Source organism: Podarcis gaigeae (genome assembly GCF_964106915.1).
Source record: "Podarcis gaigeae genome assembly, chromosome: 9".
NCBI lineage: Eukaryota > Metazoa > Chordata > Lepidosauria > Squamata > Lacertidae > Podarcis > Podarcis gaigeae.
This window is the reverse complement of record NC_139685.1, coordinates 10770214-10783786: the sequence shown is the minus strand read 5'-3', so window position 1 is coordinate 10783786 and position 13573 is coordinate 10770214. Positions and strand designations below refer to the sequence as shown.

At 41.6% G+C, this 13573-nt stretch overlaps 1 protein-coding gene across 7 annotated transcripts in view; it reads right to left on the bottom strand.

Annotated features, from left to right (window-relative positions):
* Window positions 1-13573, bottom strand: part of SLIT2 (slit guidance ligand 2) — a 232194-nt gene continuing 218621 nt past the window's right edge. For 2 of the 7 annotated variants that reach the window (XM_083754826.1, XM_083754825.1), the window contains 8 exons: window positions 12248-12385; window positions 11915-12155; window positions 10356-10486; window positions 6382-6536; window positions 5229-5517; window positions 3096-3307; window positions 2583-2671; window positions 1-1917 (listed from right to left, as the gene is read on the bottom strand). In XM_083754826.1, the coding sequence (XP_083610952.1) occupies window positions 1825-1917; window positions 2583-2671; window positions 3096-3307; window positions 5229-5517; window positions 6382-6536; window positions 10356-10486; window positions 11915-12155; window positions 12248-12385 (1348 nt within the window). In that variant the 3' untranslated portion in view covers window positions 1-1824. The remainder of the gene's footprint in view (window positions 1918-2582; window positions 2672-3095; window positions 3308-5228; window positions 5518-6381; window positions 6537-10355; window positions 10487-11914; window positions 12156-12247; window positions 12386-13573) is intronic. The other 5 variants (XM_083754823.1, XM_083754822.1, XM_083754827.1 and 2 more) reach the window with 3 other exon arrangements.

The following is a 13573-nucleotide window of genomic DNA, read 5'->3' as shown; positions in this document are numbered from 1 at the left end:
TGAAGTAAATATCTGTTTAATTTACAAACATCAGTAAAGGTACTGATATCAGTCCAAATAAGACAAAGAAACACCGTATTACACATGTACATCTAACTTTTTCTTTTTAAAAAATTGAAAAAAACACCCCCATTACGGGGTACCCCGAGATTTACTGGAAAAAAAGAACACAACCAACTATGAAGAATTATTACCAATTCTATATTGTGATTTAGCAGCAAAAAATGTTAACAAAGGGAAACATTAGGACAAGTAAAGTAGTTTTAATATTTGGGAAAAGTCACAGTTCTTGGTAATACAGTCTCTTTTTTTAATTTTAAAGGGAAGGATACTCCAAGGGAATATTAGTTTGTAAAGGTCTACTTTTCTAGTGTCAAGTTTCTACACATCATTTCATTTTCTGCAAAGCAATGTATATCAGGGAAATGCTCAGTTCCATACATTTGCCATCTACTGTAAAGACTCTTTCACCCCTCACTTGTTACAAGGCCTTGAGAGATGCCCCTGCTATCGTGAAAACTACAACCTGTTGTTGCTTTCAGTGACACCAGGCAGATGATAGGTTGCCAAGGAGAAAAAAACAAACCCAGACCAAATCTATTTACCCCGCATTTTCAGCAACATGCCATGTTAGTCCTATTGCAACTATCCTGATTAAGTCTTCTTTTTTTAAAAAAACAAAACAAAACCCCAACAACAACAGGAAGTACAAAAATATCAGGACAAATATAAATTAATATATATTAAAGCATTGGAAAAAAACAGTAAAAGGGGTGGCCTAAATGTTAAGTACAGTGTACTTTGATACAATAAATATTTCTCAATAAACCGAATACTGTATAGAGTCGCTCAGAACTCATAAAAACAAAACTCCATATTATACCTAATTTTCCCAACAATAATCTATTTTTTATCCTCCCCTTAACATTTATATTACAAAAAAAAATTAATACTGGAAGAGGGTAGATAAACACTCATTCAATTTCTTCTTTTGCTAAGTTGCCGACATAAAAGAATATACCAGGAGATTTTAGGGTTATGGTGAATTCTCTTCTGTTAAGGAGGCAAGATGTTTCATTTTCCCGACTTGATTATTTTATGCCATACAAAACGCGTAACATAAATTTGCGCAAAAGGATTTCTGTTCACCTTGTGCCTTTTCATTGCATGCCCAGGAAGAGTTTGATATGATCTTGTCGAGAGAATAAAACCAAAAACGACGACAACGAAAAACTAGTTAAGGAAGTAAAAAAGAAAAAGAAAGAAAAGCCTCAGACTCTGGGGTTGATTTTTCATCAATAAGATTGTAGGGTTGAAAGTCACTTGAGCAAAGTGCCTGTTTATCTTCAGAATGTTACAAAGAAGGCCTGATGTTAAAAGTTGTTAAGTTTTTCCATCACTGTTGAAAAGTTACCAGGTATTTTTATTGGTCCCCCCCCCCCTTTTCCTTCAAAACTCCTCTTGGGTACAAGAAGTCTCAGTTCAAGCACTTTATTTTTGTTTTGTTGCAGTTGAAGAAAAAAGTCTTTATTCTCATAATAAAAATAAGTCTGTTCTGTATTTTACAATATATTTCAAATATTTCCACTATGAAGCATTAATTAGTCCCAAGACACGGTCAATAAGTATACAACATTAAAAAAAAAAGACAAAAGTGGAGCAAAATAGGGCATGTTTAGGAGGGGCACGCTGTACAGCTGCACTTCACAACCTTCTCGACCTCATCCACAAATGAGGACCCGTCAGTGCATTCAAAAGAATATTTCCGCCTCTTGCTCCTCAACGGTCCGCAGCACTGCCCATTCGAACAGCCTCCTCTGCATTCTAGTCTCGATACCTTCTTGGTCGTCTGGCACGCGGCATAACCTTGCTGCTTTTGGAAGTAATCTCGGACTCGTTCCCCTCGACAAGAGATTTCTGCAACGTGAAAAAGAGCAGCCCCCAGATGACACACCATGCAATGATATCAATCATTGGCATCTACTAAGAAGATGAAATGCGTCTAAATATAGACTCTTTGTTTACATTACTTTTAGCTTGGGAAAATAAAGGTTCTGGTACACAAGATTTAAAAAGCAGATTGCGCTTTTTTTCAGATTCGCTTATTCTTTAGTGGTGATTTATTCCTAAACCCATAAATACGCTGCTATTACAATGACAAGAAAATTGGAAATTTAATTCTTTTTCCTTTATTACAAAAATACACATCATCTATTCCTAACAGCACAACCAGCTGGCTTCTTTTACTGTTGGGAAGTACTTGAGACGGCATGCAATTTCATTTATTAGACCTTGAGTTAAATATTATTCAATCTGTTATTTAATAGAAGCTACATTCCACTAACTTCATAAATTACTGGGACATAAAAACAGTTTAAATAGGAGACATCTGGGTTAAAAACCCAAACCCCATATTCTATTCTAGTCACATTGATGCAAAGTACAAAATAAATATATGTCAGCTGAAGAAAAAAGGTTTGGGGGGGTGGAGAGAGAGAAAAGTGAAAGAGCCTTGATAGACAAGGAAAGAAAAGAACAAGATGACAGTGGAGGGGAAAATATCCTGTTTTTATCCATCTCACCTGTATAATTCGCTGTGATAAATCAGTTGAAGATGAGAGGTCAAAAGTAGAGTTTGTGATAAAACTAGGAGCAGAATCATTGGATTTGGCTTCGCAGTTGCAGAAAGCAGAGGAACAATAAATACAGAAAGATATAGCAGGTAAAAGGTGGCAGTTCAAATATAGTAAAAAGTCGCTTCTGAACAAAGAAAAAAGTTTTCACAGCAAAATACTTGATGGGGGGAAAAATCTTCCAAGTGCTAATATTAAATTCAAAGATCATTTTTTATATTAAAAAAAAATCCTCTTCATTATTATATTTTTTAAAAAAATTCCTTTTTCACTGAGAGAAGCTCTGTAGAGCTTAGGGTGGGATAAAGGGGGAAAGAAATAATAAAAAAGAAGCCCAAAGAAAAATGTACTGCCATGTGTGCAAGACTGGGGTATGTTTGTTTTTCTCCATCTTTATTATGTTTCGACAATAAAACGAATATTTTCCCTCTTACGTGAAACTGTGACAAAGTGGTTATCTACCTTTATCGCAGCTGTCCCCAGTGTATCCGCTGCTGCACTCGCAATACGGTTTCCCATGGCCTGAAAGCCTGCATTTACCGTGTTTACATCGGATGGACTGGCAGGGGTTAGGCAGTTCTTCATCCTCATCACAGAGGACACCGGCACGTCCCTGCAGGCATTTACAACTGTATGAAAACGCATTGATTGGCAAGCAGCTACCATGCACACATCTACAGGGGGAGACAAGCCCAAGAGAATAAAAATAAATTACTGTATTCATTCCAATCCAAGGCTAAGCGACATTAACTGTAAAACAAAACAAAAAACTTTGGACTGTGCTCAAAAAGGAAATGGTTCGTAGGGTTTTTACTTCCCCTTCATTTTTAGAACACGCTACATGTCAGTACGACATGGAGCGAAGCCGTTTGGCCCACGCTAATTGGTACATAAGGTTAGTGCAACGATACGGAAGAAGGTAGCCCGTTTGTTTTGTTAGTACTGGAATATTGCCGCTGTAGATGTGTTATGGAAGACCTGAGCAAGGTGTCACAGGTGCCAAATTCTGCATTCCTCAAGATCCATGCCCTCCCCCCTTTAAGTGTTAGAGACTGTGTGGGCAAGGAATGCATAATCTGGCTTAAAATGGCTGAGATTGATACAATCTATTAATGATCAAGAAGAAGAAGAAGAAGAAGACAACAACATGGCTTACCTGTAATCAGGGCTGGCCCACCCATAAGGCAAGGTGAGGCAACCGCCTCAGGCAGCCTGATCCACAGGGGCAGCAAATCCGCCCCCCAAGGAATGAATTGCCCGCTGCTTCCACAGTGGTACACTCCTTGAAGGCTGGATCTGCCTGCACCTTGGCAATGCCACCCAACCACCTCTATAGCAGCCTCTTGGTGAATGGGAGACACTGCTGGTCCACTCCCACCCTTGATCCCAATGTAGATCTTCTTCCGTGGTGGGAGGGAGGCGTTTTGCGGTCTGCCTCGGGTGCCAGCATGTCTTGAGCCAGCCCCCATGGAATTCAACAAATGGGTGCCAGCATGTCTTTTCACCCCAACCCCATGGAATTCAACAAATGCCCCTTGAGAAAGCCCTTTTGGACTTTGACCAAAGAGAACATGGCATTGAGATAAAACATAAGAATCAGAAGGTAGGCATAACAAGTTGTTTTTCTTTTCTTTAGCACTGATGAGTTAATTGCTACTTGAATGCTTGCATGATACAGTAATACCTCCGCGAACATCCGCCTTGTTTAGCGTCCATTCCAGCGAATGTCCGCGGCAAACCTGGAAGTACTGGAATGGGTTACTTCTGGGTTTGCCGCTCTTGCATGCACAGAAGCGCAAACCGCTCTGTGTGTGTGCACAGACGTGGCGCTTTGCCCTGCGTCCTTTTTGGCTAGTGGCTGGGGCTCCGGAATGGAACCCGGTCACAAAACAAGGTACGACTGTATAAAATCCCTGAGCCAAACTGGATGGGATGTTAAATACACCTTCACGTTTAATGTGCATGTTCTGAAAAGTGCAGAGAGCACTGCTTTGGGGTGGGGCTGATAATTATCAAGATCATAGAAGATGGGGAGGAGCAACTAGCTCTTTCCTCCCCTGCTGCGATATGAATGAAAATTGATCCCCTGAAGCTGCTATTTTCATTGGGAGCAATGCTTGAGAGCTGTTCATAGTCATAGTTAAAAAAAAGCAATTGCAAACCAATGGTCCTTTTTCAATCACCAAAATAAGATTTTAGAGAGGTGTTAAAAACCCAAGAGAATTGAATGATGGCATTTTATTTATTTTTTAAGCTACAATCTCCTCTTGTAATGTTGTCTAGAAATAATGAGGAAACTAAATTTGCAAGGGAAGAATATACAGTAGAAAGGTGGTCTAAAGATGGCATGTGATCCAGTAGCAGTGGTTGTTGAATGATGCCGTTCAACAACTTCTGATTAGTGTATTAATTTGCTAATCAGCAAACCAGGTAAGGTGTGGTCCAAAAGATGGGCAATTATATTCTGCACACCCGCCCACACCCCACCCCAGAAATGGAGACTTTCAAGTGTGCTACTACTTTTTAAAGCCAACCCTACTCCACTGTGTATATGCACATGTAAAATATTAGAAAGGGACATGAACAAGGACTTACTTATTTCCTAAGCAAGGATCATTGGCTTGCTGATCACAGAGTAGGCCAGTCCATCCTCCATCACACTCACAAGCAAAGCCTGACTGGCTAGTCACGTGGCAAGTCCCATGGACACACAATTTCTTATGACAGGGTTCGCAGCCTGGCAGAATTCCAACTTGCAGTGGGACATTCCTAAAGTCCTGCAGTTCACTATTGATGTATAGATTACGGATGCAGCCATGAAAACTGGTGCCATTTTGACCTGGAGACTGGCGCAGGGCTGCAACATTGTTCTTCATAGGCATGCCTGGAAAACAAATAAGCCATCAACTTGTTACCTAAGAAATGAATTCTCATAATTACTTGAAGATCACCACTGCTGATTTAAAAACCTAACTGTGATTAGCTATGGGTACATTGAGATATCCAGATAATTTCCTCACCGTTACAAAACAACATTTTCAGTCACCACATCTTTACAGAGCTATGTTGACTGAATGGATAATGTGGAGGCAGACTTAGATGTTCTAGTCTCAAGTAGATACTGCAGTTAAATGCCTGCAATGTAGATGGGATAACATTTTCACCCGAAGGTAGTGCCATGTGGATCTGAATGCAGCCAGACTCACAGGCTATGTACACATTCCTGTTTACACTGCATCCTATGCACACCCACATTTGGTTTTTGAAGCTGTATACATGTGGTGTTAGCTATAATCCACATCTATCCTGTAGGTTCTTGAGAAATACATTATGATGAATTCTCCACAAAACCAGAATCAATCCAATTTGAGAATTGCAGGACATACTCTTTGCACACTGGTGTGGAAAGTCAGCTGGGTGGAAAAACAACCAATTGCACTGATGTGTACAGTGACATGCAAATGTGATTTGAAATGCAACAGGGGGGAATGACCTCACTGTGTTTTAAGTCAGTAATGCATACACACAGCCAGTGTTTGATTCAGCAGGGTCTGATTTGTCCCAGGGCACAGCTAACATTTCTGCAATGAGACTGGCTTAGAAAGTGCACACCTGTAAAACCAGAAATTGTCATAAATTTTGTTTCAATTGGTGTACAGTATTAACTAATATATATAATTTGCATTTCCCCAGACTATATATGCTATTTATACTCACAATAGAAACACTGTACACACTCTTTCCTTACCTCCTACATAGAGTGGGGAGTCAAAATTCAAAGTGGATTGTTTAGATAAGTTGCTGATGATTTTGGGACTTCCTCCATCAACAGACAAAGACAGAATCTGATCCATGGCCAGTAACTCAACTATATGGAAGTTTCCATCATTGATTGTCTCAACACTGGAAGAAGAATAAAGGATATTTTAAATATCCGAGACATTGAACGTTCTTCCTTAGCATAGTATAGACGAATAGCCAGACATTCAGTATTCAGAAAATTACAAGGAATAGACCAAGACAATTTTCTTGGTTATGTGAACTCAAACAACTTCGAGCTGTCGGCTGTCTTCAGTTGTGTGCTACAGTTTTTGCAGAGAACAGTTGTAGATTCTAGGCAAGATTCTCTAAATGTTCAGGTATCACGAGCTGTGGCATCCCAGAGAATTGCACTTTCCTGGCTGACTTGAACATACAGACGAAAAAGTCAACAGGCAATTAAAGTCACAAAAAACAGACTGTTGGCAGCCCTAACCCTTGACCTTTTTATCGTTTAAAGGAATATGCCAACACCATGTTACTTCAAAGACAGACATATTATAGGGCAACCCAGAAACTAATAATTCTTGCTTTACACCTTTCTTCCGCCACATGGCACCTTCTTGTATGCAGGCCTGAAATTCTTAAAGACTACATTTAAATACAGGCCTAGCTGATACTTGGTCGTCACTTGGCCAATATAAATCTTCAGAATTCCCCTGGCAGACCATGGCCTGCCCCTCCCAATTATCACAAGAGAGGACGATAATCTGAGTAGAGACAAGAATAAAAGGGCAGAGCGCCAAGCATTTTGAGAAAAGACCAGGTGTTTGTAAACAAGTGTGTTTGCACCTTCACCTTTGAGCTATTGCAACCAATGGAACCTTCCCTCCATGGACAAAAACAAAAATGGCAGGGTGTGTGTGTGTTTTCATCATAACTACAAGCCCTTCCTGCACATCACAGCACATCTGGCTCGCGGATCGTCCAGGAATTAGCGTGTTTTTACATGAGTAGAATATGTCCTTTTATTTAAAATGCATCTCTGGGTTATTTGTGGGGCATAGGAATTCGTTCATTATTCCCCCCCCCCAAAAAAAATATATAGTCCAGCCCACCACATGCTCTGAGGGATGGTGGACCAGCCCATGGCTGAAAAAGATTGCTGACCCCTGCTCTTGCATCTCCTCCCTGCTGCTCCTCTGAACCAAATTGTCACATCTGGCAACGTCATGCAGGGGCTGCTGCTCTCCTCCATAGACAGAACCATTCCATGTCACAGTGTTTGTGTGAATAAATACCCAATTTATGGAAGAGACTGTAGAGGCTATCATCACTCAGTGCTGTAAGCACCTTAAAATCTTTTGGAAGCGCTAAAATATTGGAGTGGGATCCAAAACAAACCTGCACACAAAGTCAAACACAGTGATGCACCCAGAAGGGTTTTGCCCAGCATCCGTCTCCAACTGCAGACTTCTGTGCTGCATCAAAGGCTGCTTCCCAGTGCAGTATTTTGAATTATTTTGAGAGCAGCATGGGGACGGTAGGAGGACTAAAGGAGTTCCGTTGCTCACATGGGAGCCTCTGACTATGGATCCTAGCTCTTCTATGGAAGACGGATAATAAGGCTTGAGGAGCATCACATTTGTCTTTCAAAGTTGACTAGGATGAGAAAAAGACTATAGATGGCTGTGATGGATTAAGGAAGCTGGAATGCATTAAGATGGAAATAATGCAGAGCTTTGGTTGCACGTTGCTTCCCAGAAAATAGCTGGCAAAAGCAGAAACTAAAATATAAATCCAAGAGCAATAATCCCCGAGTCTTTCCAGTTCCTCAAATACAAGGATCTAGTTTCAATCTCTTCTAAGTTTTCAAACAAGGGGGGGGGGGATACACTTAAGTATATCTTTATTCCCTTTTGTGCTTTAATGTTTAATGTCAGTACTTTTGTCCAAAGTAATCCTGTTTTTATTCAACATGATTAAATGTATGCATGTGGAAAAAGAACATATTGGTTACACAAATTATGGTACTATAAGAAAAGCATGGTAAAAAAGGAACAGAATATTTCAAAATCCTTTCAAGGAATATTAAAAGCCAGCTTTTATTATATAGAAAATGCAGAATTTTACAGGGATAACTTTTCTTTGGACTACATATAAATTTCTTAGCAATCGACTGGCATCTGGGTCCTTTGATATTATTGCAAAACAATTGTACTGAACGGCTTTAGTCTTTTAATTCCAGTTTTCCATTTGAGAGGAATTATTTGACAGGCATTGGTGGTGGTAGAAAACTAGCTTTAGCCCCTGGATGCAGACTGAGTATGTATGCCTCCATAACCTTTTGCTGCAAAGTCTCTCCTCCTTCCGGAGAATGAGCAGAAGCCAATTCTCGCGTCACGCAGGGGGCGTCCTGCCCCCTGCCCTGTCATCATCGCTGGCGCGCCACGCCTCCCAGTTGGGCACCCAATCGGGTGACACTGCAGGGGCGTGGTTTAGCTGCTCAAATGCGTTGTTGGTGTATGGAGGGGCAAGGTGTGGCCATTGCCTACCCCTTCACTTATGGGTATTCCATTAAAGGAATCCGGCGGTTGTGGATCCTGTCCAATGCCCTGTGTGGTGGGGGGCCATGGCACGACCCTCGGTGACATCAGGGGAGAGCTTATAGTTGTATTTGCATCAACAGGCTCCCCCTACTGGTGGATAACCCTTGTCAGACTCACCCCTCTCCGAGTGGGTGGAGTCAAGGTTTGCTGTTGTCCAATGCCTAAGCCAATACCTTCTCACATGCTGTAATCAATAAAGTTGTGGCCTTTTTCTAGCCTATTAACCTAATATACTGTGTCCACATGTCTTTATTCCCAAGTGGGGGTTGGGTCCTCGAATCACAACTAGCTTTAGTCCCTGCCATACCCTGTCCTCTACCCAACCCTCATCCCCAGCTGGGGGAGCAGACATTGCCCTGGGTTCTTTATTATCCTCAGGAGTTGTGTGTATGTGAGAGAGGAATGACAGAGCCACGGAAGTGAACACAGAGAATTCTTCTTCAACCAGTTTCCTTTGCCCCACCACTTATGCTCTTTCCCTCCCTGAAAAACAGGGACTAGTAGCAGGTTTTAGTTGAGCTCAGTGGGGCTTACGGATATGTAGAATTGCTTTTGGCCCTGAATAGGGAAGCAGATGCAACTTGACACTAGTAAATTGCTTAAATTAGTTGAAAATAGATTAAATTGTTAATCATATGCAAAAACGTATTTTTTAAAAAAATAAAATAAACCCAATGCTTTCATAAATTTTAAATTTGACCTTAAAACTGCATAGAGCATTAATATATTCTCCAGAAATCTTTAAAAGCATGCTGTCTCTGAGTTAAATTTCACATTGGCCATCAGGTTGGATGGCCATCTGCCATGGATGCTTTAGCTGAATTTCCTGAACTGCAAGGGGCTGGACTAGTCCCTTCCAACTATACAGTTCTATGATTCTATGATATAATGGCATGCATCAAATTGTAATTTTTGTTCAATATTTTCCCAGATTATTCTCCCAGATGTATTCATTATGACTCATTGCTGTACCCTGGATTGTTCTGAATGACCACCATTTGGTAGCCAAGCCCAAAACCAAAAGTCCTCTTGGGATACATTTTGGCTTGCCTGCTGATGGAAGTGACCATGAGGTGATTTGATAATATTATCATTTAGCAGTTTTAAACCCCTAAGTAGCAGTGGTTGCCGAGATGTTACCCTGTTCACCTCTACAGAGTTCCATCCTTATTTCAGACATCGTGATATATTGGTATATTGTGATCTTTAGCTGGTGATATATTGTGATGTTGAAAACCAGATATCACCCAGGCCTAGTGTCAGTAGCTATTGGGTGGGTGGGAATCCAGGCACCTCAAAGAATAGAAAGATATGAAGACTATATAAAAAAATGAATTATTATTTATAGACCAACCTGTAAATGGCAGAGGCTGGGTATGATCCTGTATCATAACTGACCCTCACTCGTCCACGGTACAGTTCCACAGCTATATGGTCTCTGTCACCTTTATACAGTAAGATTCCACTATCCTCATCTGTGGCAATCTTGTGGTAAACCAAAGTTTTCATTAGAAGACCATGAAAGAAAGACATTTCAAAAAATATATATTTACTTCAAATGAAAAAAGGTGTTTTTTTAAAAAAAAATATTGGGTTGCCCAGGTAACAAAATCAAATATTTTCACTAATGTAATCAATTATTATTGAAATGGCAGTTTTGTGTAACATTTGAGAGCCAGAGACATAAGCGCTGTTCTGCTTGGAGGCATTTTATGCATCACATTGAGAAGAAGAAGAAGAGTTTGGATCTGATATCCCGCTTTATCACTACCCAAAGGAGTCTCAAAGTGGCTAACATTCTCCTTTCCCTTCCTCCCCCACAACAAACACTCTGTGATGTGAGTGGGGCTGAGAGACTTCAGAGAAGTGTGACTGGCCCAAGGTCACCCAGCAGCTGCATGTGGAGGAGCGGAGACGCGAACCCGGTTCCCCAGATTATGAGTCTACCACTCTTAACCACTACACCACACTGGCGTCATGAGACAGACTCATGGTATATTCAATCATGGCATTTTAAAAAGCATAGCTCTTCCTCGCATCTCGCTGCTTTTCTCCTAAATCTCCCCAAACTATGTGGTTAACTGCACTTGATGTGGCAAACACAACTAGGGAAAAGCAGCTTGGAGAGCTGGAGAAAAGAATCAATGGGGGAAAGTTTACACCCCTTGCCCTGGTCTCTACTTTCCCAAAAACGCTCCTTTCCCCACCCATGCCTCCTATTTAAGGCATGTGGTTTGCATCATTTGCCACCGTTTGCATTGTGGCAAATGATGCAAACCACATGCCTTAAATAGGAACGCGGGTGGCGCTGCAGTCTAAACCACTGAGCCTAGGGCTTGCCAATTGGAAGGTCAGCGGTTCGAATCCCCGCGACGGGGTGAGCTCCTGTTGCTCGGTCCCAGCTCCTGCCAACCTAGCAGTTCAAAAGCATGCAAAAAAGTGCAAGTAGATAAATAGGTACTGCTCCGGTGGGAAGGTAAAGGATGCTTCCATGCGCTGCTCTGGTTTTGCCAGAAGCGGCTTAGTCATGCTGGCTACATGACCCAGAAGCTGTCTGCGGATAAACGTTGGCTCCCTCGGCCAGTAAAGCAAGATAAGCGTCGCAACCCCAGAGTCGTTCGCTGGACTTAGTTGTCAGGGGTCTTTTACCTTTACCTTTACATGCCTTAAATGAGGGGTGAGGAATCCATGTCCTGGCACATCCTTTTGGATTCCAGCTCCAATAACCCCCAGCTGTCATAGCCCATCGTCAGGTATGATGGGAGTTACAGTCTAGTAACATCTAGAAAGCCACAGTTTCCCCACCCCTGTCCTAAATGTTGTCAGAAACATGGGATAGGTTCCATAATTCCCACCACCACCAGCCATGCTAGGAATTTAATGACCAGTGGATTTAATAGCACCCTGCCTTACCTGAAGAGTGATATTGGTCTGGGGGTGAATCTTTGTTGAAGGAATCTGCAGGTAGGATTCTTTATTTACAAAATTTATGCTGACCAGCTTTTCACATTTATCACCCTGGTAACCTGACAGACATTGGCAGTTTGGCTCATTGGCCTTGATGATGCACTGGGCTCCATTTTGGCACTCATAATTATCACATGGGCTGGTGCGAGGCAAGACCATTGGTGGTGAAAACTCACAGAAGAGTCCACTATATGCAAACAAAGACACAATCATGTCCAACAAGTTATTCTTTGGAAGTGATAGCAAATATTTTGCCATGCTCTTCTGAATTGCCCTTACCTGTACCCTTCAGGGCATATGCATGTATAACCATTCACTGCATCAGTACACTGCGCTCCATTTTTACACTTGTTGTCTTGGCAGTCGTCATAGTCAACATCACAGTGATCTCCTATATAGCCTGGTGTGCAGTTGCATCTGCAGAGTGGAAAATACATGGGTAATTGCAATTCCTAACTGCTAAGCAGGAAGCTGGAGGTTTAAGGGTGGGAAGAGGGAAAGACAATGATTGTTAAAAAAAATGTCTTCAGTTTTCAAGATGCACTGTACTGTACTTTGAAGAAAGTATTTTAGAGCTTGGTGGTGAAAGCTGGTATATTGATTGAAGACCTTGCTTTGCATGAGAGACCACAATTTAATGTTTGTCAGCTTTGCCTTGTTTTCTGTTTTGTCTGATTATCTGACATTATATCAAATATTCAGAATGTACATCTTGAGGGCTCTCATGAATCATTCTGACAGCTCTCTTTGCAACTGGAGCCGCACACATACTTTTTCAAAATTAGCAAATACACGAACCTTAGTTGGAGAGATCTAGACAAATATTTTTGCTCAGAGCTTATACATGTTAACTTGAAAACATCGACTGAACTAATATTATACTTCATGTCAAATTAGCATGAATAGAAATGCATTTTTTCACCCAACAAAGATGAAAAATGAGATGCTAGATTTAGCTGTTACCTACAAAGTTTTGACTCCACTTTTTAATGAGTAACGTCAAGTTTATTTTATCAAGGTCATAGGTTATGGGATCTTCAGAAAATGTTTAGGGAGAAAAACTGCTGAGATTTTTATTCCTTTCCTCTGGAAGGATGGAAAAGAGTTCAGCAACTACCTGGTCACTAGGCAGCAGGGCTTGCCTAAGGCCCTGCCTTCATTTCACTGCCTCGAAAGATTTCCAAATGTGCTGATCAAGGTTGACTAAGTAGATGGGAGCTGCCAGATGTAAGCAATCAGGTGAGCCCAGGAGGTGAGGGCCCCTTTCAAATTTCTTGGAACCTACTCATGACGGGGCTGAGCTCCCGTTGCTCGGTCCCTGCTCCTGCCAACCTAGCAGTTCGAAAGCACGTCAAAATGCAAGTAGATAAATAGGTACCGCTCCGGCGGGAAGGTAAACGGCGTTTCCATGTGCTGCTCTGGTTCGCCAGAAGCGGCTCAGTCATGCTCGCCACATGACCCAGAAGCTGTACGCCAGCTCCCTCGGCCAGTAAAGTGAGATGAGCGTCACAACCCAAGAGTCGGTCACGACTGGACCTAGTGGTCAGGGGTCCCTTTACCTTTACCTTTACTTTAGAAACCTTGTGAAGGTGTGTTACATAGAAA